Source organism: Anolis sagrei, chromosome 5 (genome assembly GCF_037176765.1).
Source record: "Anolis sagrei isolate rAnoSag1 chromosome 5, rAnoSag1.mat, whole genome shotgun sequence".
Classification (NCBI taxonomy): Eukaryota; Metazoa; Chordata; class Lepidosauria; order Squamata; family Dactyloidae; genus Anolis; species Anolis sagrei.
The window spans coordinates 13,251,578-13,275,154 of record NC_090025.1 but is presented as its reverse complement, the minus strand read 5'-3'; the positions used below and the strand labels follow the sequence as shown (position 1 = coordinate 13,275,154).

At 38.3% G+C, this 23,577-nt stretch overlaps 1 protein-coding gene across 10 annotated transcripts in view; it reads left to right on the top strand.

The window, feature by feature from the left end:
- The window catches only part of RUFY3 (RUN and FYVE domain containing 3), a 72,188-nt gene that overhangs the window by 3,204 nt on the left and 45,407 nt on the right, over positions 1–23,577 (top strand). For 3 of the 10 annotated variants that reach the window (XM_060779386.2, XM_060779392.2, XM_060779393.2), the window contains exon 2: positions 20,805–20,858. The exons of 1 other annotated variant lie outside the window; for it this stretch is intronic. In XM_060779386.2, coding sequence (XP_060635369.2) covers positions 20,805–20,858 — 54 coding nt within the window. Of the gene's footprint in view, positions 1–10,875; positions 11,597–20,062; positions 20,138–20,804; positions 20,859–23,577 lie in introns of those variants that run through there. 6 more of the 10 variants (XM_060779388.2, XM_060779394.2, XM_060779390.2 and 3 more) reach the window with 6 other exon arrangements.

Genomic DNA, 23,577 nt, shown 5'->3' with positions numbered 1-23,577 from the left:
TTCTCTGTCTCTCTGATTCTCTTTCGCTTTCAGTTGAAGATTCTGTCATCCCTTCTCTCTCACCTGTAAACTTATTTTTAAAATCTACTCATCACCTATCAGCCTAAAACAGCCACTGAGCTTATTATGATCAATGCAGACTAAAAATAAATTTGTAACCGCTCTAGTAAGGAGATCCTTCAGTTCCTATCCTTTGTATTTTCACTCACAAGTAAATTTGTGGTACTTGCTTCCCCAAAAAGCATGCTTTGACTAGCAGTTATTCTTATATATGTGGGGGGTGGGGGGGGGGCATATTTTCTTTTTTCTTAAAAATCACCACCTTTCGCATACGGCACAAGGTTTTCTTCCTGCCCAAAGAGCTGAACACAGAAAGCTCATAATTCTCATATATAATAGAGGAAAGAAGGTCTTAGCTTTTCTTCAGCATGGTTATTGCTTTGAACAAGATTAAAAATACATTATTTCAAACACCAGCATAGTATATAGTACAGTTTGATTGGCAGCTTCATCCTTGGTGAAGAAGAACAAACTGGTGATTGTTTTGACTCTTTCAGTTTGGACGATGTGAAACATGAGATAGGGCAGATGATCAATTAGAACAACTGTTGAGTCTTGCTTTGAAGTGAAGCTTTCCCCTTCACTTTTTGTGTGTTCAATCTTATTTTGTTCTGAAAGCTGACTTTAGTTGTGAGATGAATCTACACTGGTAAGATTTTGATGAAAAATTATCAGAAAGGAGATTATCTCTTTCCATAATACTTTGTGTCTCTTCAGTTGCTTGAATTGGTGTTAAAGTTCTACTAGTCTTGATTGTGAAAGAGTTTGGTTTTTAACTGGATTTGGTTTTAACTTGGTATTACCTTTATAGCAGAAGGGGCTTAATAGAAGTTCTCATGCAAAAAAGCAGTTCCTTGCTCTCACAGAGATTTTATTTTGGTGTTTAGTGCTATCAAATGGTATAATTTCTGCTCAGGTGTAATGATTATTCTCTAAATCACTGTTCCTTAAAATATGGTCCCTAGATCTGTGCCTTCTCCAAACCATTGATTGATGGCCTCCCACATCTGATAGCCTGGAAACTGATTTAAACATTACTTTTCCCTACTGTTATATGGCTGTTAGGAATTGTGGGAGTTGAAGTCCAAAACACCTGGCCAACTTTGCCCATTTCTGGTTTAGGCTTTCCAACATATCTTCCAAGTTTTACAGTCTTTTCACGTTATCTCCTGTCCACAGTGTTAAAATAATTCCGCAGTGGTGGCACAGAGAGAACAGGGATAGTTACGTACACCACAGAAAAAAAGAACAGTTCAAGATGTTTCAGCAAATCTTTTATTCAAAACTAGTAATGTGTACATGTGAAACAAAACAATCAGGACAGTATGCATTTTATAGGTAGACAAAAGCATTTTGAATAGCCTAGAGACCACTTGAGAAATCTGCTAAAAAGCATCCAGGAAAAATCCCTCTTGTGAATGCCATTCCACAGACAAGGTGCCACTTCCACCTTGGTTATCTGTTTTGCTTTTGATGGGTATTGGCACACAAAAAAGAACTTCTTGAGCCATGTACACTTTTGAAGGTATGTGACTTGACTTGATCTTAGAAGTGTACTGGGATTAATTATGAATGGTCTCTGTACATAGCAGAGGTTAATCACACTGTTGATGTACTAGTTTAACCTGTCCAGTGGCATAAACCCTTCATAGCTTATGAATTCGTAACAGTTAATGGAGTGTCATGCTAATCTTTGCCAAGTCTTTGTGAGTCAGGTACTTATCTATGTTAAGCAGAAAGCAAAACTGAGGCAGAGTGTTAATTACTTTCTTTGGAGTGAAAGGAAGCAGAAGTTATGCTTGAATTTGGTAACCCTCATAAATCTTTGTAATGTCGTACTATAGCTGTAGTGCTAGATTGTAAAGTAGTGTGGGATAATATGGTGTGTGGGCTGGAGGGTTCTTTTTCTAAGCATCTGTAACCAACCTTTCATGTGTTGTCGAAGGCTTTCATGGCCAAAATCACTGGGTTGCTGTGAGTTTCTCAGGTTGTATGGCCTTTCATGATTGTTTACCATTTTTATGGATTTTTAAAAAACCTTTGTCACAAAATTGGCTTTATCATCTTTTTTTAAAAAAAATGATATTAATATAGATGCATGTAACACACATACAACACAACAGACAACATAATATAATGCCATAATAAGTCTATCGGTTGTAAATACAAATCAGAATAAAACATTAAAAGTTGATTTCCCTCTTTCTTATCATTAGTTTACCTGATTCTACCAAATTGGCTAAAAGGAACACCCCCTTCCCTTCTAATATACACTTTAAAAACCCCAGACCAAAACCTGGAAGCACTTAATCAATATTTATATTGGATAGTCAGAGTTATATGCTCAAATAAAATATATTTCTAGCAGGAATAGGAATCATGTGGTCTTTCAGATGTTGTTAGATTGCAGCTTCCACAATCTTTAGACAGGGTAGCTTGTGGTGAGGAATGCTGGGAGTTACAGTCCAACATCATCTGAAGGGCCCCATGATCACCAATCTTAATCTTTGTATGGCATTTTGTAGTTCAAATGAGAAAAGACTCAGTGGCATTTATGACTTAACAAGTTCCCATTGATTTAGTCAGTCACATCTCTTAGGGCTATCAATTGGATTTAAGTCTTAACCTTCTGTAGGATTAGATCTAAAAGAAGAGACAGACAGAATGGTACAGTAGGGAAGGAGAAGTCTAGACCACCTAAAAACAATTAAAGCCCCAAAGTAAACAAGAACAGGACATGAAAAAAGAGCAGGAATACTGTATGCAGACATTAGTAGTTCAAGTCATATAAATAATCCTATCGAGCAACCTTTTAGTGTGCATATTTTCTGAGAATCGGTTTGTGATCTGCTATGGCAAAGGATTCTGCACAGCAAATCCTTTGCCATAGCTTTTATTAAGCATATTTTCATTATTGGTCTTTGTGCATCGTCGAGATAAGCATAACTGTTTGACAGAACAAAAATGTAGAATGCATTCCATATTAATTCTGCTGTAGTCCTCCTTTCTGCTTTAGAAGTCATGCATAGAAATCAGTGTTCATAATGTATAACAGAGACATATTTTCTAGCATTCCTTTCAATAATTTACTCCTTTTGTATAGGCCTTTACTTTACACTCATGACCTATGTTCTTCCTTTGTAGCTTTTATATAATATCCAGGCAATCCTAATAACTTTAAAAATTGCTTAGCATTTAAAGATACCTTGCAAATATTAGATATACTGTACATACTTTATGTAAGAGAAATACATTGCTGGAACTGAATGTTATTCCTGTGGAAGGATGTGGTCAGCGATATATGGCAGAAGTTTTTATTTCTTTCTTTGGTCAGTGCTTAATTTTAGCCATTTAATTCATTAGTAGTAATAAATGGATGTCAGTATAGTAGTTACAAAAGAAGCAATTGTGAAACTAGAGGATTCTCCATGGATGAGAGTTTAATTCTTTTTGAAATAGGTAAGTGGACAATGATGGCATATCATACACAGTTTGTTGGGTATGCTAACATTAGCGGGCATGTTACTGTCCTAGAATAATGTGTTGCATGAGCTCAAAAACCAGAGGGACATACCACACACAGAGCTTGAATTGAAACAGGCAATTTTGGTTGTTATGTAATGGTGGTTATGTGTCTTTCAGGCTTATTTTATAACCAAGTGTTTGGTCTAATATCATTTATAATAAATGAGGGGTGGTCAGAATGTGGTTATTGAGGCACCTCTGAGTTCACACTTATTAGAAAAATGCTTGATGTTTAGGTTTGCAAATAAAGTACCTTAGACATTACAGTAGTTTGGCCTTCAAGATTTGGAAATGAAAAGTCAAAGTAAGGATGTTTGAAACGTACATGTACATATGCTGGTTTCTGAAATACTTAGCGTTTTGAGTTCAGAAGATGGGGAACTTCTGAGGCACTAGTTAGCATGCAGCTAGGTTTTGTTTCAGCCTTTTTGAATTTTCAAATAGCAGTACTCAGGAGATGTTAAGCTATTGAATTGAACTGCATCTCTACTAGAATGTCTGTGATAGGCATGATTATTTTGGCTTCTAGCAAAGCTTCTATGAATATAATGGTTGCAGATGGATGTACAACTCCTTGGAAAAGTGATATTCAGTATTCTGGAAATTTTCAGCCTACCTGATTTTACTTCTAGGATCATAGAATCATAGAATCATAGAATCAAAGAGTTGGAAGAGACCTCATGGGCCATCCAGTCCAACCCCCTGCCAAGAAGCAGGAATACTGCATTCAAATCACCCCTGACAAATGGCCATCCAGCCTCTGTTTAAAAGCTTCCAAAGAAGGAGCCTCCACCACATTCCGGGGCAGAGAGTTCCACTGCTGAACGGCTCTCACAGTCAGGAAGTTCTTCCTCATGTTCAGATGGAATCTCCTCTCTTGTAGTTTGAAGCCATTGTTCCGCGTCCTAGTCTCCAAGGAAGCAGAAAACAAGCTTGCTCCCTCCTCCCTGTGGCTTCCTCTCACATATTTATACATGGCTATCATATCTCCTCTCAGCCTTCTCTTCTTCAGGCTAAACATGCCCAGTTCCCTAAGCCGCTCCTCATAGGGCTTGTTCTCCAGACCCTTGATCATTTTAGTCGCCCTCCTCTGGACACATTCCAGCTTGTCAATATCTCTCTTGAATTGTGGCGCCCAGAATTGGACACAATATTCCAGGTGTGGTCTAACCAGAGCAGAATAGAGGGGTAGCATTACTTCCTTAGATCTAGACACTATGCCCCTCTTGATGCAGGCCAAAATCCCATTGGCTTTTTTTGCCGCCACGTCACATTGTTGGCTCATGTTTAACTTGTTGTCCACGAGGACTCCAAGATCTTTTTCACACGTACTGCTCTCGAGCCAGGCGTCACCCATTCTGTATCTTTGCATTTCGTTTTTTCTGCCAAAGTGGAGTATCTTGCATTTGTCACTGTTGAACTTCATTTTGTTAGTTTTGGCCCATCTCTCTAATCTGTCAAGATCGTTTTGAATTCTGCTCCTGTCCTCTGGAGTATTGGCTATCCCTCCCAATTTGGTGTCGTCTGCAAACTTGATGATCATGCCTTCTAGCCCTTCATCTAAGTCATTAATAAAGATGTTGAACAGGACCGGGCCCAGGACGGAACCCTGCGGCACTCCACTTGTCACTTCTTTCCAAGATGAAGAGGAAGCATTAGTGAGCACTCTCTGTGTTCGTCCACTTAACCAATTCCAGATCCACCTCACCGTAGTTTTGCCTAGCCCACATTGGACTAGTTTCCTTGCCAGAAGGTCATGTGGGACCTTGTCGAAGGCCTTACTGAAATCCAGGTACGCTACATCCACGGCATTCCCCGCATCTACCCAGCTTGTAGCTCTATCGAAGAAAGAGATCAGATTAGTCTGACATGACTTGTTTTTGATAAATCCATGTTGACTATTAGCGATGACTGCTTTTGTTTCTAAGTGTTTGCAGACCACTTCCTTAACAATCTTTTCCAGAATCTTGCCCGGTATCGACGTGAGGCTGACCGGACGGTAGTTGTTTGGGTCATCCTTTTTTCCCTTCTTGAAGATTGGGACCACATTGGCCCTCCTCCAATCTGCTGGAACTTCTCCCGTTCTCCAAGAACTCTCGAAGATGGTTGCCAATGGTTCCGAAATGACTTCCGCTAGTTCCTTCAATACTCTGGGGTGTAGTTGATCTGGCCCTGGGGACTTGAACTCATTAAGAGCGGCCAGGTATTCCTGAACGACTTCTTTCCCAATTTGGGGTTGGATGTCCTCCAAACCCTCATCCACTCCATCTTGCTGAGGTTGAAAACTCTCTTTTTGTGAGAAGACCGAGGCAAAGAAGGCATTAAGTAGTTCTGCCTTTTCCCTATCCCCTGTCATCATTGCCCCATCTTCTCCTCGAAGAGGTCCTATCGCCTCCTTGTTTTTCCTTTTTCTACTGACATAAGAATAGAAGCCCTTTTTATTGTTTTTAATGTCCCTGGCAAGTCTGAGCTCGTTTTTTGCTTTAGCCTTGCGGACCTTTTCCCTACAGGTGTTGGCTATTTGTTTGAATTCTTCTTTGGTGATTTCTCCCTTTTTCCACTTCTTGTGCATGTCTCTTTTGTGTCTTAGCACAGTTAGAAGTTCTTTGGACATCCATTCTGGCTTCTTTGCACTTGTCCTATTTTTTCTCTTTGTTGGCACAGTTTGCAATTGCGCCTTGAGTATTTCACTCTTGAGAAATTCCCATCCATCCGTAACTCCCTTGTCTTTTAGTATCTGTGTCCACGGAATGCTGCTCAGCGTTTCCTTCATTTTTTGGAAATCAGCTCTCCTAAAGTCCAAAATGCGGGTTTGACTTGTCTTAGTTTCGGCCTTCCTTTGTACCTCAAATTGCAGGAGCACATGGTCACTTGCCCCTAAGGATCCTACCACTTCGACCACATCGATCAGGTCCTCCGCATTTGTTAAGATGAGATCAAGAGTAGTCAATCCCCTTGTTGCTTCTTCTACCTTCTGGACCATGAAATTGTCTGCAAGGCAAGCGAGAAATTTGTTGGACCTTGTACTCTTGGCCGAGTTTGTTTTCCAGCAAATATCGGGATAGTTGAAATCACCCATGACTACTACATCTCTTCTCTGTGCCTGTTTGGTCAACTGTTGGCAGAAGACTTCATCAAGTTCTTCCTCCTGGCTTGGGGGTCTGTAGTAGACGCCTACAACGACATCTTTTTGAGTCCCAGTTCCCTTGATTCTTATCCAGATGATTTCAAGCTGGTTTCCCAGATTGCTGTCTTGAATTTCTTCTGCAGCATAAGAGTTTTTGACATATAAGGCTACTCCGCCTCCTCTCCCCTTTGTTCGGTTTCTGTGAAAGAGGTTATACCCCTCGATATCTACATTCCAGCGATAGGAGTCATCCCACCAGGTTTCAGTGATGGCTATGATATCATATTTGTGGTGTTGTGCTAAAAGTTGGAGTTCGTCTTGTTTATTTCCCATGCTCTGTGCATTAGTGTAAAGACATGTGAGCCCCTGAGATCTTCCCCTGAGCTGTTTAATTGGGATTATTGTGCTTTGGGTACTTGGTCCTTGTTGTGTTTGTGCAGCCCTCCGTTTAGCCTTCTGGCGATTCCCAGATATTGTGGGTAAAGTAGTGTTCGCAAGGCTGTTGTCCCCCTCCCCCGGTGGACCTAGTTTAAAGTGCGTCTAATGAGGTTTGCGAGTCTGTGAGCAAAAAGGTGTTTTCCTACTTGTGTGAGATGCACCCCATCCCTTGCCAGTAGGCCATCCTCCTGGAAAAGCAGGCCATGGTCGAGGAAGCCAAAGCGTTCCTCCTGACACCATTTTCTAAGCCAGTCATTGACCTGTACTATTTTTCTGGCTCTTGTGGGTCCGTGTCTTACAACAGGGAGGAGGGATGAAAAGACCACCTGTACATTACATTCTTTTAGCTTTGCTCCTAGAGCTCGAAAATCATTTGTGATCTTTTGAAACGTATGCCTTGCAGTATCATTGGTTCCTACATGAATCAACATGAGGGGAGGACGGTGATAGGGCTTGAGGAGCCTGGTGAGCCTCTGAGTGATATGGTGTATTTTTGCCCCCGGTAGGCAGCATATTTCTCGAGCCATCCCATCTGGTCTGGAAATGACAGCTTCCGTTCCTCTAAGGAGGGAGTCGCCTACTACCAAGACCTGTTTACTTTTGGGAATGACAGGGCCCCTTTTGTGCATTGTAGTGTGTAGGTCTCCAGAAAAGTGATCCTGTTGGTGTGAATTGTGTAGGTGAAAAGTGTTGTCCTCCTCCTCGACATCCCCGGTGCATTCGTCAAGGACAATCCATTGAGATTCGTCCAAGAGCCTATGGTTCTCCTGTATGTGTTCCTGTTGCACCTGGTCTACGGTTGGGGATGGTACACCTGCACGATTGTGCAAGTGTGAATGTTGTGAAGTGTTGTCCCAGTCAGGGCTATCCCCTGCACACTGATCAAGGATGAGCCACTGATCAGTATCTAAGCCATTCTGGTCTTCCCCAATATGTTGTGTTTCTTGGTCAGGTGATAGTTGTGTGAGAATTTGGAATCTGTTGTGTAACTGCAGCGGAGCGGAAGTATTCTGAGGAGGCTTCCGGGTCCTATGTGTCCTTCTAAGGGTGACATTTCTCCAAGCCTGAGGGTTGTCCACAACTGAGGTGCTGTTCTGTTGAGCCTCCCCGTAATGTTGGTGTGATATGGGCTGCGTGTCTAGGACAGTGTGGTGTGTGGTGTCTAAGAACAGCTCAAGTTCCTGAATGTCCTTAAGGGTGTTAATACGGTCCTCGAGTTGTCGGATCCTGTGTTCCATGCGAGTGATTTGTTTACACTTGGGGCAGATGTAATTGAGTAGTTGAGATGTAATTGATGTTTTCTTAAACACTAATTTTCCTGTGATTCATGGAGTCACTGTCCTGGCTTTTGTTATATTACGTATTTTAGCTTTTGAAGGCCTTTCCTCTAGCTCTGCATTATCTGTCACTCAGTAGCCTTCTCTGGCATCATTTTCAGCAAAGTAGTTGATGTTAAATTTGGTCAAGTATTCTGATTGACAATAGGACAGGGGAATTGATGGCTGCTATGATTCTTTTTTGCATATACTTAATCTTACACTACTACTATAACCTTTACTTTATTGTAGTACTATATTCTCTTAATTTAATCATCTAATTTGGAGTTTCCAGTAATCCTAAATGTAGTTGGAGTCTGGGTTGTTTTGCTATAGACATTGAAGATGGATTTTCTTCTGCAAAAGAAATAGCTCTTATTGGCTGTAGTGTTTGAATTAAGACAATTTAAAATGATACTGATGATTCAACCTTGGTTTATCGATCTTAGCCCCCTCCCCCCCCCACTGTGTAACTGTTAGACACCACTGTCACATGTTTCTTATCTCTTACATATTCAGAATTTTACTTTCTGCATAGTGTCAAATATTTCTTCATTTAATTTTATTGTTTGTAGACCGCCTTTATTAAAATCCTTAATATTTTAATAAAGAGGTGGTCTTTATTATAATAAAAGCCCTTGGTGCTGCAGTGGGTTAAATCCTTGTGCTGGCAGGACTGCTGATTAACAGGGCAGTAGTCTGAATCTGGGTTGAGCGGGTTGAGCTCCCTCTGTCAGCTCCAGCTCCCCATGCAGGGACATGAGAGAAGCCTCCCACAAGGATGGTAAAACCTCAAACATCTGGGTGTTCCTTGGGCAGCATCCTTGCAGACAGCAAATTCTCTCACACCAGAAGCGACTTCAGTTTCTCAAGTTGCTCCTGACATGAAAAAAATAAATCGTCGTGACTTTTTGCATATCGTTTGAAATGTTTACAAATTTTCCATGTCTTTTATCTAATAAAGTATAGTCCATTTCTTTGAGCAAATTCTTAAACATGATTTCATGCAGGATCCAGGACTGACGTCTATATAACCTTGACTGAAATGGATTTCTTGTTATTGTCCATCTGTTCTTCTTAGTATGGAGGTGGTTAATCATTAATATACACCCAAGAGTAATTCCCTGTTTGGTTCATGTTTCATGCTTTCTTAAGAGCACTACGTATTAGAGATCACTGTAGTCAGCCACTTCTTAATGTCATAAGTAATCTTCAAGAAGTGAAAAGGAGTGAAAAATTAAAAGTTTAAAATTATAATGAATAAATTAGTGTGTTGTTCAGATTGGATTACAGATGGAAATGATGCTTTTTCTAGGCCCCTTACACACAGCCATATAGCCCAGAATATCAAAGCAGAAGATGCAACAATATCTGCTTTGAACTGGGATATCTGAGTCCACACTGTCATATATTCCAGTTCAAAGCAGAAAATGTGGAATTACTTTTAAATATATGTGTGTTATGGCGACAATTTTTATGTATATTTTGTTTTGTTAATCTTATGGTTATGTTGTTTTTTTACTTTGTATGTTTTATGATGTTTCCTGGGAACCGCTCAGAGTCCCCTCGGGGAGATGGAGCGGTATATAAATAAAGTTTTATTATTATTTATTATTATTTTATTCAGCTGTGTGGAAGGGAACATGTTATTGATGATGAGACGACAGTGAATGGGTATTGTAGTAATTGTTTATTAATTGTGTAATGTGTTAGGTTGTTAACTGTTATACTGTAGCACTGAATTTTTGCTGTTCGTATTTGTTTTGAACCGCTGTGAGTCACCTTCGGGCTGAGAACAGCGGTATATAAGTAAGGTAAATAAATAAATAAATAAATAAATAAATAAAATAAGGGGCCCTAGAGTTTTACTAATAGATATGCAATAACCTTGAGGGTTTTTTAACAACATGTTGTAGTCTCTCTAAATTTAAATAAGTTTGTATTTATATTATTGCATATAATGCACTGTACAAGCAAAGGATGAAGTAAGGAACAGTCTTTTTTCTTCTATCATTCATATTAAATTGTGAAGCTAATTAACTTACAAGAATTAGGAAGGCAGGGGGTGGGGTACAAGGCATTGCAGAGCAGTTACATTGTAGAACAATTACATCCTAATCTTTGCTAAATAGTAAAATTTGTGCTTTGTTTGGTATTGAATTCCCATGCTCATATGCATCTGACTGACACTTTAGAGTGCTCACAAACATGTTTTATATCTCTTTGTGACATGAGACTAGTTGAGCATAAAGGCATGCATTGTATTATGTCTATGATCACAGATTGACTAGGAGAGTCTGAAAAGAGGGCTGTGGATGCTGAGAGCAAGATCAGCTTAATTACTCTTCCTGCATCAGCAGCATCTATAAAGCATCCTGGGAATTGCTTGCCCTGCGCTCAGAGAAATCTGGTCACATGAGTCTGAATTTTCAGCTCAGTTCATTAGTCAGCCATTTTGGTCAACACCCTGCTTACTGCGCACAACCAATCCTATTATCACTCGCTGGCTTGGCTCATTTGAAGTGGGGAGAGAGAGAGAAAGAGATACGGTGGTAGATTTCACCAGTTCTGGATAGTGCTTCTTCGATATATTTCATCATATTTGAGGCTTTCTTCCCAAAAGAAGCTTTTTTTAAGGAAACAGCAAAAAGAGCTATTTTTTTTCTGATGCAGAGGCCACACTTGCAATGGTTATTCAGGATTAACTGCTTCTAGTCGGTTTGAAGAAAGGAGAGTGTATTGCGGAAGAAGACAGAGGAAGAGATTACAGAAGAGAAGGGGTATATACCCCTCTCTTGCATCCTGTGCCTTGCTTTTCTCCAGAACCAGCGCAGTCTTGTGATCCTGAGCAAATCTCTTCTGATCGAGCACTGGTATTCTTCCTTTTCAAAAAGATTTTTCCATTTTAGTTTTTTAAAATTTGGATTTTATTGTTGTACCAGCTGAGTCATCATGTCTGCTCTGACGCCTCCAAGCGATATGCCAACCCCTACCACAGACAAGATCACACAGGCTGCCATGGAGACAATATATCTTTGCAAATTTCGTGTATCTATGGATGGAGAGTGGCTCTGTTTACGAGAACTGGATGACATCTCTCTTACACCTGACCCCGAGCCTACCCATGAAGGTATGGGTACATTTGCTATGTAGAGAAACCTACAAGCCTTATTTCGGGAGGAGGGTGTTGCTGTTCATAATTTCAAAGCATTATTACAAAAATATGTAAAGTGGACGTACTTTCAGTCAGTGCAGTGTAACCTAAGCTTATGTCTAAAAATGCTGTTTTACTTCATTACTAAAGAAGAATTAGCTGATTTTAAAACATCAATAACACTAGCAACAGATGTGTGTATTTGGAGCTCTTTGTTTTTCCTTAGAAGTCCCCCTCTCAACTTAGCACCAGGAGTGAACGAGTTAAATCTGGTTATTAAGTTCACCATTTGAAGCATGAATCTTGGTATTTTAATAGTAACTGGAATTTGTGGAAGTGCTTATTTACCTGAAAATTACAGCTGTTCCAAATGCCCAGATACTCTATTTAAAATATACCAATGTCAGAGTTTAAAAGATGTTTCATTGTGGTTAATAAGATGTGTAATTTTGCACAGAGGAAAATGACAATGAATGCAGTAAATGATATGGTGTAATGCTTCAAAGGCTCCTCTTTATTCCAAAACAATGAAACGTCTGTCAGAGCTGGTTCAGATCTATCTGCTTCTCCAAATCCCGTGGGATTCTGTTTTGATTCATACTAGAATGACTGCTATGAAGCAAAGGTGAAAATATGTGTCTCATGTCATTTACCACACTCCACTTTAATGACAGCTGGAACAGGTACAGGCTGCCACTTAACAATGTTATTGTCCATAGTATTTTCCTTCACTTAATCCACTTCAAGGGAGAGTTATTTTTTATTTTTGCAATACACAGCTATAACTGAAGCCAGCTCGCCAGCATTTTTCAAGAGGGATTTGGCAATGTAATTTTTTTCTTTGTTCGCGTTTCTCATTGCTGACCCGGAAATGAAACACAGCTGCCTTTTGCTGCATTATCTTCACAAACCCACTGCTGGCAGCATATGGAAATAGCTCAACTGGGTTCGGCAACATATCAATACAGTCTGTCCAATCATAGGGGAACTAATGAAAAGCCATTGCAGGTTTCATAATAAAATTGTACATTCTTTTAAATCTTTAAATTTTTGCCGGTATGACACTGTCAGTGCACGTAGAACTTCCCTCAGATACAACAGTCTTCCCACTAGGAGATAGAAGGCAATGTTTTGAAAAACAGAGGGTAGTAAAATGAAGTTAAATGTTAGCAACTTAAGTTCATAGGCATAGATTTTGCTTCATTTGGTGAAAACTGTTAGTCACATAATTCATGACAACCTTTGTTGCCCTGGATATCAGAATATTTTTGCAGTGGCTCTATAAAACAAATAGTGTGGGAAGGAGTATTACAATTAAAATAACATTACCTGTTTAGTTCAGATCTCAGATGCTTCTACTTTTTCCTTAGCAAGTCAACAACATTTGATTTATGTGATGTGTTTGTGGTGTTCACACAAATCCATTCAAGAGAAGCCTTTGGCTGGCATCTTCTTTAGCAACAAGATAGTAAGCTGGATTTAGCTGCTTTAGGATTCATGTTTATGATTGTAAATGACAAAGTTTGACCCACAAAGCTTACCTTTTCATCCTAGTCATGCTCAAACTCAACTGTTTCCAAGGGGCTGCAGATTTGGGCAACTGGGAAATTATGTTGATTGCCTGGGGCTCATTGAAAACAGCGGTTACGGCAAAATTAGTTTTTCTGGCTACTTGTTTTCAACAAGCCCCACAACCAGAAATGCACTGCAGGTGTCATTTTCCAGTGCCAGAAATTATAGCACCTTGGAAACCAAATTGAAAAGGTAGGGAGGTCTGACATCAGAGGTAACTATGGCAACGGAGCTCCGTCATTGTAGTCATGTCTGGTGATGCAGTATCTCAGCCTTTATGTTGCTTCAGTCCTGATATTGTTTGTTTGAATTCAGATTTAGGCATTCACAAGCATCCTTTGTGATTTCAAATTTAGGCATTCACAAGCATCTTTTGTGATTTCGGTTTAGGCATTCATAAGCATCCTTTGTGATCACATCTTGTTCAATAAACTGCTCCATGATTGCTTCTTCCAAGTCGGTGGAGTTGATTATAAGTGGGTGAAACAGCAAGCATGAAATTGTTTCAGAGTCCTGTTTAAAAGGTCCTTCAAGATCTGTAGCCTATACAAACAAGCCCCAAATGAGATGCTTGATTTTGGGGAAATTAATGGGAAATTAACAGTGTTGCTGATTTTGTAACTATACCTTGTATTAGTGTGTTTCAACCCTACTTGCACACTGTGGTCTGGATATAACATATTTTATAGATTTCTTTACAGTCTCAATATCCATCATAAAGAGCTGGAAAAAAATCCCATAAGCTTGGTGTTTCCTATCTGAATATGAAGACTAGGATTTTACTATTGTCTCTTAGATTAATAGTTCTTGAATACAGCACAATGTCAGTTCATTCTCTTGGTTTTTTCTGCACTCCAAAAATCTGTATTTTCAGTGCCTCATAGAATATTACTTTGTGGGGCATTGATTCATGAATGTGCATCATTGGTGGTAAGATATTTTAGGGAACTGGAATTTATGGAAATGGTTTTTACAAGGTAAGTACTTGTAATCAGACCATGATTGCTTTAATGAAAAAGAACAATGGTGGATCTATTATTAGCTGAAACTGGTATATGCGCATGAGTGTGAGTGACATACTTGTGGCATGTGCATTTAAGTTAAATAATGTATTTTAGGTACAAAAATAATAAAAACCCATTTTTACTACTGTCTTAGTGAAGACAATATCCTGAAAACAAGAGATTAATATGTCATTCATGGTGGAAAATTAAATATGAACACACTTGCATTAATCACTTCTCCTTTTGCAATATACAGCACATGGTCACAGAGATGACAATCAAAGTTAGGATGGCGGAAGATAAGCACAGGCTTGTTTGGTCTGTCTACACAGTTTTTGCTGCCTGGAATGAATCAACATATGTTAAACCTGTCACTAGTCTAAACTAGCTCATAAGATTGTTTTGAGGATTAAAATCTTTAATTGCTGTGGGAAAGGCAGATGAAAATGCAATTAAAATGTTATTAACAACACAAAGAATCCATAATAAGTCTCCCTGGAGCAACTCTCTTATATATGTCCCCACTTAGAAGAATTACTGAGTTGAAAATAACTTATTCCCAGGCATGTTTGCAATCCTAATGGAACAACACTGTTGTGCTTGGCTGCTCAGAATGAGGCTTACTCTGGGGTAAAGTTGTAAAGCTGGCGGGGACGAGAGAGAGGGCCTTCTCAGTGGTGGCCCCCCGGCTGTGGAACACTCTCCCTGCACACATCAGACAGGCGCCCTCCCTCATGTCCTTTCGAAAGAGCCTTAAGACATGGCTCTTCGAGAGGGCATTTAATTAAATGCTAACATTACGGTAAAGAAGAATTGGAACGGAACAAGGAATATGAGACGGGTTATGATTCCACTATGAGACGAGCGGATTTTTAGTGTAGTCTGTAAGTGTTGTTAGTTTAGATGTTGTTGAAACTGGGTTTTTGTAATTGTCTTTTATGTGTACTGTACACCGCCATGAGTCGCCCTTATGGGCTGAGAATGGCGGTCAATAAGTGCATCAAATAAATAAATAAATAATAAATATAGGATTTTCGTATTTGTATATTTCAAGGGAGCACTTACATTTGCATAAAGTAAGATCTGAAATGGAAAGAATACTGCTGTTACCTATCCAAGACTAGATATTTATTGTTGTGTGCCTTGAAATCATTTTTAATTTATGGCAACCCTAAAGAGAATCCATCATAGTTGTGTTTTTGTTTTTTTACAAGATTTGTTCAGTAAGGATTTGTTCTTTGCTTTTCTCCTAGGATGAGAGAATTTGACTTGTCCAATATAGGTTTATGGCCTAAGGGAGATTGAAACCCTGGTCTTCAGAGTCGTATGGTCCAACAGTTGAACCACTACACCATTCTTTTGTAGGGCTGAATATATTGCTGGTCGATTAGGCCAATACTAATATTTATTTACTGATTTCTGCTGATTATATTTACTGCTCTATGAGGTATAGGGAAAAAAACTCACTTAAAATTAAACTAGGCAGACCCTTCTGCAGACAGATGGTCACTCTGCACTTATCTCTGTGGCTCATGCTGTTCACAGATTGTCAGTCATGGCTGTAACTTAATGCCTGAACATATTGAGAGAGGAAGGCAAGCTCATGTCTTATATAAAAAAAATTACAACAGAAGAGTGGCATAACATTTTACCTCACATATTCCAGTTCTACATGGGCTTGGAATTAAACATTGGGAATCTAGGTTTGCTAATGGGCCCCCTGAGCTGATGAGTGGGATGTTGTCCACTTAGTCCAGTAGTTAAATTCGCTTAGACTTTACCATAATTATTTTAAGAGTGGACATTGGAGAATATTTTTTGGCTTCATTTAAGTTGATTTCGAATATTACCAAAGACTATTTATTTATTTAAAACATTTATATTCTGCCTTTCTCACCCCGCAGGGGACTCAGGGCAAAGCACAGCATATATACGGCAAACATTCAATGCCGGGACATAAAACCATAAATATATACTGTACAAACATTAAAATCACTTATATTCACATTAAAAGTTATCACTGCTAATACATAGGAAACGTAGTGCCATGGAAGGTAGGATCAAAGCTATTGTGACTCCAGTAATATGTCAAGAAAAGAGTAGGACAACCCCCCCCCCCCAAAAAAAAAAAAACAAACCTGTGGGACTGGTATCAGCAGTTACATCTCTTATAGGATAAATTATGTCCTCTCTAAAAAAGATTCTAACTCTTCCAGGGCAGTCTCTGGTGAAGGTTGTTCGTTTCAGTAGAGTTTGCTATAATCATCTGTTTTTTGTTTCCATAGTAAGTTCAGGAAAGTATCCCCCACAGATATGGGGATTGTACTGTTTACAGTAATGCTCATCTGTATTAATATTTAATGCAAAGAGGTCTTCTGTTTATTGACATCTGAACCAGGATTGAACATTCTTATGCCAGTCCTTTCCATTCATTATATGCTTTTCGTAGATTTCCATTGATCAATTGCAGTTTCATTTCTTGTTCTGAGAAGAATTGTACATACGTTCTTGAGCCCAGTGTTTCAACAAGATAATAAAAAATTCATTTGCTAAAGAAAGGAAAATCACAGCATGGCCATATTTCACAGGTATTGTGAAATTCAGTTAGATGTTGAATAGCAGAGAAACCTGGCATTATTTGACCAAAACAATACTCACATAGAGCTGTAGTAGTGAATGAATTAAACAGCTTAATTAATGAATTTTCATACATCAAAAAGCATTTCCTGTATTGAAAATGTTTTTACAAGGTAGTTTAGGTGATGGCGAGCAGCTTATTGACAGCATACATATTTTATTCTTTTTTTGTTCATCACTGTTGGGAGATAAAGAAGCAAATACTTCAACCACGGTCTGTATTGGAGTTGATTGGAATCAAAGTAAAATGCATAGAAAGTACATTGGATCTTCCAACAGGTTCATTATTCTTGTCACGAGCTAATTTTGTGTCATGCTCACTGATAAGAGATGAAGAAACAAATTCTTCAGCTTTGTTCAGTTTGAGGTTGGGCTTGAGCTGCACTGGATTAGTCTCCTGCAGCTTGAGGATTCCTGCCGTGAATTAGTTCACTAAGATTATAGTCCTGCCTCAGAAAATATTTCTGGCAACATAATGACTTGAGATTGAATGTGTCCACATACTGGTCAGCTTCACAGATACTAATGGCAAATGGTGCATCTATACACAGCTAAGATACCAAAAACATGTGTGATGTTATACATTTTATAATATCTGTTAAGGCAGGTACTATGTTAGGATTTCCCAATGTAATGTGCTGTCTGCCTTTCTATAACATATTATGAGAAATATACTGAATACTTAAATGGCAATATCTTACTCTATTGCCAGATAAAGCTATCTATCCATGGTCTAAGGTATTCTCTTATTATGTTCCTGCCAAATATGGCTTTATGTTTTCAGTGTAAAAGACTTTCAGAGATATAAAATTAATTTTAAATACAGGCTTTTGTGTTTGCCTGAGTCTGGTGCTATTTTATTTATTTATTTTCTATTGAACTTCATTGTTTCAAAAAGAGACAAACCAGAAAGATTCATACCCTTGCAAACCCTTGGATGTAGCTACAAAACATTTTTGGTCAAAGCAATTGGTGTTTGTGTGTGTGTGAGAGAGAAACGTATTAGACTAAACAAAGTCCAATAGGATATCACAAACTCCTTTGGAAGCTCCTGAAGCAATGCAATCCTATACAGCTTTATGAAGAAGTCCTATTCCATTCAGCAGATCTTTGTCACATTGGTTAATGAGTTGCAATTCTGATGCCTTCCAGATGTCCTTTAAAGTGCTTCACAAACACCAATAAATCGAAGTTTTGCATTAAGTATCACTGGTAGCAGCTATTTAATTAGATTTCTTCAAAATGATGTGATGGTACATTCTCTGATTCTTTTCGTCATGGGATATGTTTCTGTACTTAATTATATTATTTACAAGTAGTTATTATTTATTTACTTCTGTTGCAATCCAGAGCAGGGAACGAGGCCCTAAGATAACTATCCACCACACTTGGCTGTGAAAAACAATCCTTTTTATTGAAGAAAAATGGTTACAAAATAAAGGAAAAATGCAAGTCAAAAGCCACAGCAAAATCAGCAAACATGAATTTAAATGGACAAAGCAAAACCAAAAGCCTCACTGGGAAATACTGGAATCTGTTAGCAATCCACTAACCGTACTTGATATCCTAGAAATCTTCCCAGACTATGGCCAGGGAACCGAGAGAACTGCCAAGGTCTTCATCAATTCTGAAACGATGCCTGAACTGAAACAATCAGCTCGGCGTATTGCAATTAAAACTCAAGAATGGGTTCTGTGAACCGCCCTTCTGTTTTGAAGCCAATGTTTTTAATTCTTGAATTCGGGAGGATCGACGCAAACTGAGTGATTTACTTCTGTCTTCCCAAATTTGGCCCCTTCTGTTGTCATTACAGTTAACAGGTGCAGAAGGGAGGGAAAGTTCAAGGTCTCCCTCTGAAACATTCTCAGGAACACTGGTACTTTCATTTTCCAAATCTACAGAAGTTCCTTCCTCACTAATTTCAGGAACATTGGCATTTTCCAAACCTACAGCAGATTCTTCCTCATTAATTTCAGGAGCATTGGCATCAAAAGGTACATTTCCACTAGCATCAGTAAATATACTTTCATTAGCATCAGGAGGAACAAACAGAGAATCAGGTTCAAGTTCAAACTCAGGCTGAACCCCAACAACTTCATTTTTACCCTGCCTTTCTTGACCCTGGAGGGGACTCAAGGCGGCTTACAAATAGTTCCTCTGCTTTTATTTTTCTACTTGGCAAATCTATGGCATCTTTTGTAATTGTGTAACAATACATTTTTAATGTGAATTCTCTGTAGCAGACAGTGTTCAAAACAAGTGCTTGGTGTGTTCAAGGTTCTGTTTTAAATTTCAAATAAAATAGGCATAATCTGTGGTTTGCAGCATTGTGCACATGTGGACTACAGTTTTATCAGGTTTCAGATCTCACTTATAACATCAAGTTTCTTAAGATATTAAGTAATTACGGCTGTGGAGCATGCTTGACAGTATTTGGGGAGTATTGGTGAAGCCAAAGGAGTTACTAAGGGCCCTTCCACACTGCCTTTTCTTCCAGGATCTGATCCCAGATTATCTGCTTTAAACTGGAATATATGCATCCCCACTGCCAGATAACCTGGGGTCAGATCCTGGGGTAATGGGGCAGTGGGGAAGAGCCCTGAGTTACACATTTGAGTGATTAGAGGACAAGGTCTTGTGTATCTCTTCCCCTATTTCATGCCTAGGAAAAGCAGAGTAAAATGTAGAATGATTAACTAATAGTTAAAAACTTACAAAAAGTCAACATTTTGTTGGACTCTTAACAGAATTCAAAAGTCAACTTGTGATGCAGAATATAAAGTTATAATGCTTAAATTTTTAACACACAAGCTAATGTTTGATCAACTCACTCCTACGTTGAGACCATTAGAAAAAGTGTTACATACAAGTATTCAATATTTTATATCTTTAACAGAGGAAGTGCAGACCTCTTGTGAGTTGCAGGTTATCCAGATATTCCACTTTGTATGTACAATATCGTGTTGGGCCATGACCACAATTGGAGTAGAATAATTCTATTAGCTTAGTGGCCTTGCAGAATGTGAAAACAGGAAATTGTGACTAACTTCTGAGATACTGAAATCTTGTTGAATTGTGAGGATACAATTGAAATGTGTGCTGTTTTCATACTGTTGCGCACAAGTTAATACATGAGTGAGGATGAGATTACATCCTTCCTTTGGGAATGAGGCCAAGGTGGGTGTATCCTTTGCTGGCTCCCAGCATTTTACAGCTCTCTCTGTAAGAGGAAGGTGCTTTATCTTGGGTTGCTGCTTTGCTTACGTACTCAGTCTGATTTAGGCTTTAAGGCAGGAAAGACAATGTAAGTATGAAAAATGTTTGAACGTATAAGTAGTCCCTATTTTCACGATGATAAATTATTCTTTGTGGAGACAGTCTTTGCCTTCTATTAGGACTTTTCTTTTTTCCTTCTCTCTTAAACAATACAGTGGTCAATCTTTTTATGGAAGAGCTGTTTACTAGTATATTGAAGGCAGTGTTATCCATAAATTCCTCTACATTTTAAGATTTCTTTTAGCCTGCTTCTTTGAACTAACTTTGGTTCAAAACACCTGAACAGGTTTTGCTTCCTATTATTTTCAGGGAACCAGTTCTGAGTAAATTGTGAAAAGTTTCTAGCACATAGTTTCCTGGAACATTCCTCCCATTGTCAAACTCAGTCAGGGAGGTTACAAATCCAAATCAAGTGTCATTTTAGGTAGATTATAATTTTCTAGCTTGGTTTGAAATGTATATGTTTTTCTTACTCAAAAGAGTTTAAGAAAAGTTACTGTTTCTCTTCAATAAACCTTGCTGTGTTGCTGCATGTTAAAACAACAGACTAAAACAACATCTGGATTTCAAAATCACTTCTACCTATGTGTTAACAAGCTCCCTTTCTGTTCCTTTTCTTGATTTCTCAGTCTTTTCTTTAGATCATGGCTTGCATGACATTTTTCTTTCTTTTCCTTTTTTTGCTGTTTGCAAAGACTCTTGGGAGGATTTGACAGATTTGGTGGAGCAATTGCGCGATGATACAGAAGGTGCGTGCCACACCAACATCTTTCCACTATAATTTCCATTTCATTTTCATCTGGCTTTTATTGTCCTTTGAGCTGGATCACGAGTTACGGCCAATTGGTAGTAACGGTGCATCATATATATGTCTTACCATATTGTGCTCACATCCTTTCATTAAAATGTGAATTTTCTGTTTTGAAACCCTGTCTCATACATTGTTTTCTGTGAATTCATCCATATTGTCCCTTATTTATTTTGAGTACTGTATGGTTTCTGATAAGTGTTAGAAAAATGGCAAAGTCCACAACAGATTTTATGGTAGTAGAATTCAGAGACATAACTGTCAGCTTGGCTCAGTTAAAATATGAAGGAATCGTGGCACGTTTGAAACTGAGAAAAAGTAAGGTTTTATGAACTCCATTACTTCAGATTTAGGTGTTTTTTTCCCTCAGTCTCAAATATGCTGTAGGATTTTTAAATACATTTTTGTCCCATTTTAATGGTTTGTTACAATGTCATGGTCCCCTTCTGGAGTTTTCAGATTCATTTGTACTGTCTGTGAAAATCTGAATAAAGGGTTCCCAATATAGGGATGGAAGTCTTTGACTCAGGCAGTCTTTCTCACCACCTCTTGTATTATTAAACATTCCAAAAACTTTCAATAAATTTAGGCCATTGTATTCTTGTACCTGTTGACCATCTTGCTAGCTTTTTTCTGTTACTTTAGCAGAAGTTAAACATTATTACATTATAAACCCATCTTCAAAGCTCTTTTTGCTGTTTATTTTTGGCACACTACCTCAAAATTATCCAGGTACGGATGGATGCATTAAGCAGATTTGCACAGTTGTGAAAATGTGCTGGGAGGAAGGGATCAGGTATGTATGGGAAATGCAAACACGCAAAATTGTATGAAAGTGTTGAGAGAAAAGAAACTGGGATATTACAAGTGTTTTTTTTAAGAATATAGCCACAGGCTGCTGTCCAAAGTGGATCCAGTTTATTTGAATAGGGGTTACATCTGAGTAGACACGCACTACATATGAAGGCAGCAGGACAGTGAGAGAAGAGACTTTTGGTAATATATTTCAAGTAGATAAATGTGGAATGGTCTAAGCTTCTTTCATCTGTGCCCTGCTTTTGATATTGAAATCACCACTCCTTTATGAAAGATAGAGACAAAGCTGGGATTAAACAAATAGATCTGCAGCCATTAGAAGTACTGGGGTATTAGTCACGGCATAACTTGCACACCATTGTCAAAATCAGTACTTCTTATATGTGAATTGGGAGACAAAATTGGTGCATTACCCATGTCAGCTAAGCTTATTCCATTTTCATGTAATTTCACAGCATACTTCATCTCACGTATGATACATTCATACCAATTTGCACAGTCCTGTATTATTTTTGGCAATAAACTCTACACCTGTGTGCAACATGTTACACTGCAGTGTGTACCATATGTGGCTAATGGGTGGGGAACATTATAATAAGTGAGAAAAGTCATGGACTTTATGTATAGTTGGAGAAAGCAGTTGTTGGCATGGTGAATATTGGGTGGGTTGTGCTACTTAATGTATACATTTTGGAAAACTGTTCTTCAATTTTGTGGGATTGCATTTTAAAAATACTATTCTAAATGTTTTTATTTTCCCTATTCATTGTTTTCTACATCACATTTGAAAGTGTTCAGATTTTGAAAATATGACTTCTAGAAAAACAAAGCCCATAGTAGCTGTGATGGAAATGTATGAAACCTCTACATTTAGTACATTAGAATTTATCAGACAAGGTCTCAATCATATATCACACCATTAAGACTGAGTTACATTTTAGGATAAGCTTTTGTAGATATCACTCCACTCTGTCAGATACAATACAGAATGATATTAAAGCTTCAGGTTATTAAGCAAATATATACAGTTATGAGACTTGACTTAGATATAGGATCCAAAAAGATGCAAAAACCTAAAATCTAGTTGCAGATCATCTCGGCCTTCTTGAACATATAATTGGGATACATAAATCACAGTTCACAAATTATAAAGGAGGACTGGGAAGAGAAATGAATGGATTGGGTGATATTCACAAATTCCAATCCAGTAGCAGACACATAAGCAAAGATAATGGTGTGGTGGTACACAACATACTCGTATATTAATAGCTAAGTCATAATTGTACATATAACAAAAGGAATCTACTTGAAAGTTTTAATGGCAGGAGAAGTGGCATTTTGTCTACATGTTTATTGGTTTCACATGTCATTACTGACCACTGTAAAGATCAGAAAAACCACTTTCTCACAGTCCTTGGAAGATTTAATGTGAAGCTCACAATTTACATCTTTCTGATCCTGTTACATTATGACCCACTCTCACAACTGTATAAGTATGCTTATTAATTTGGGACTTTATTACTTTGCATTGCACCTGAAGAAATGGATTACTAGCTATGAAAAATCAAAGCCAAAATGATATTGATGGCACTTTTGATGATCCAATCTATCAATGTTTACTCCCAAATACTGCTGACTGATTTAAATGGAACTGATTCTTAAATAAAAACACATAAAATTGCAAAGCTGAATAATATTATACAAGTTTTCTTCATTAAGAGTCATTTTAAGAAGAACAGGAAGGAAATCAAAAGTGAGTGTGTACCCAGTTCACAAACTTCCCAATACTTCTAATAATTCTTGGCAAATATAGCTGTAACTGCATCCTCCTCCTATTCAACAAA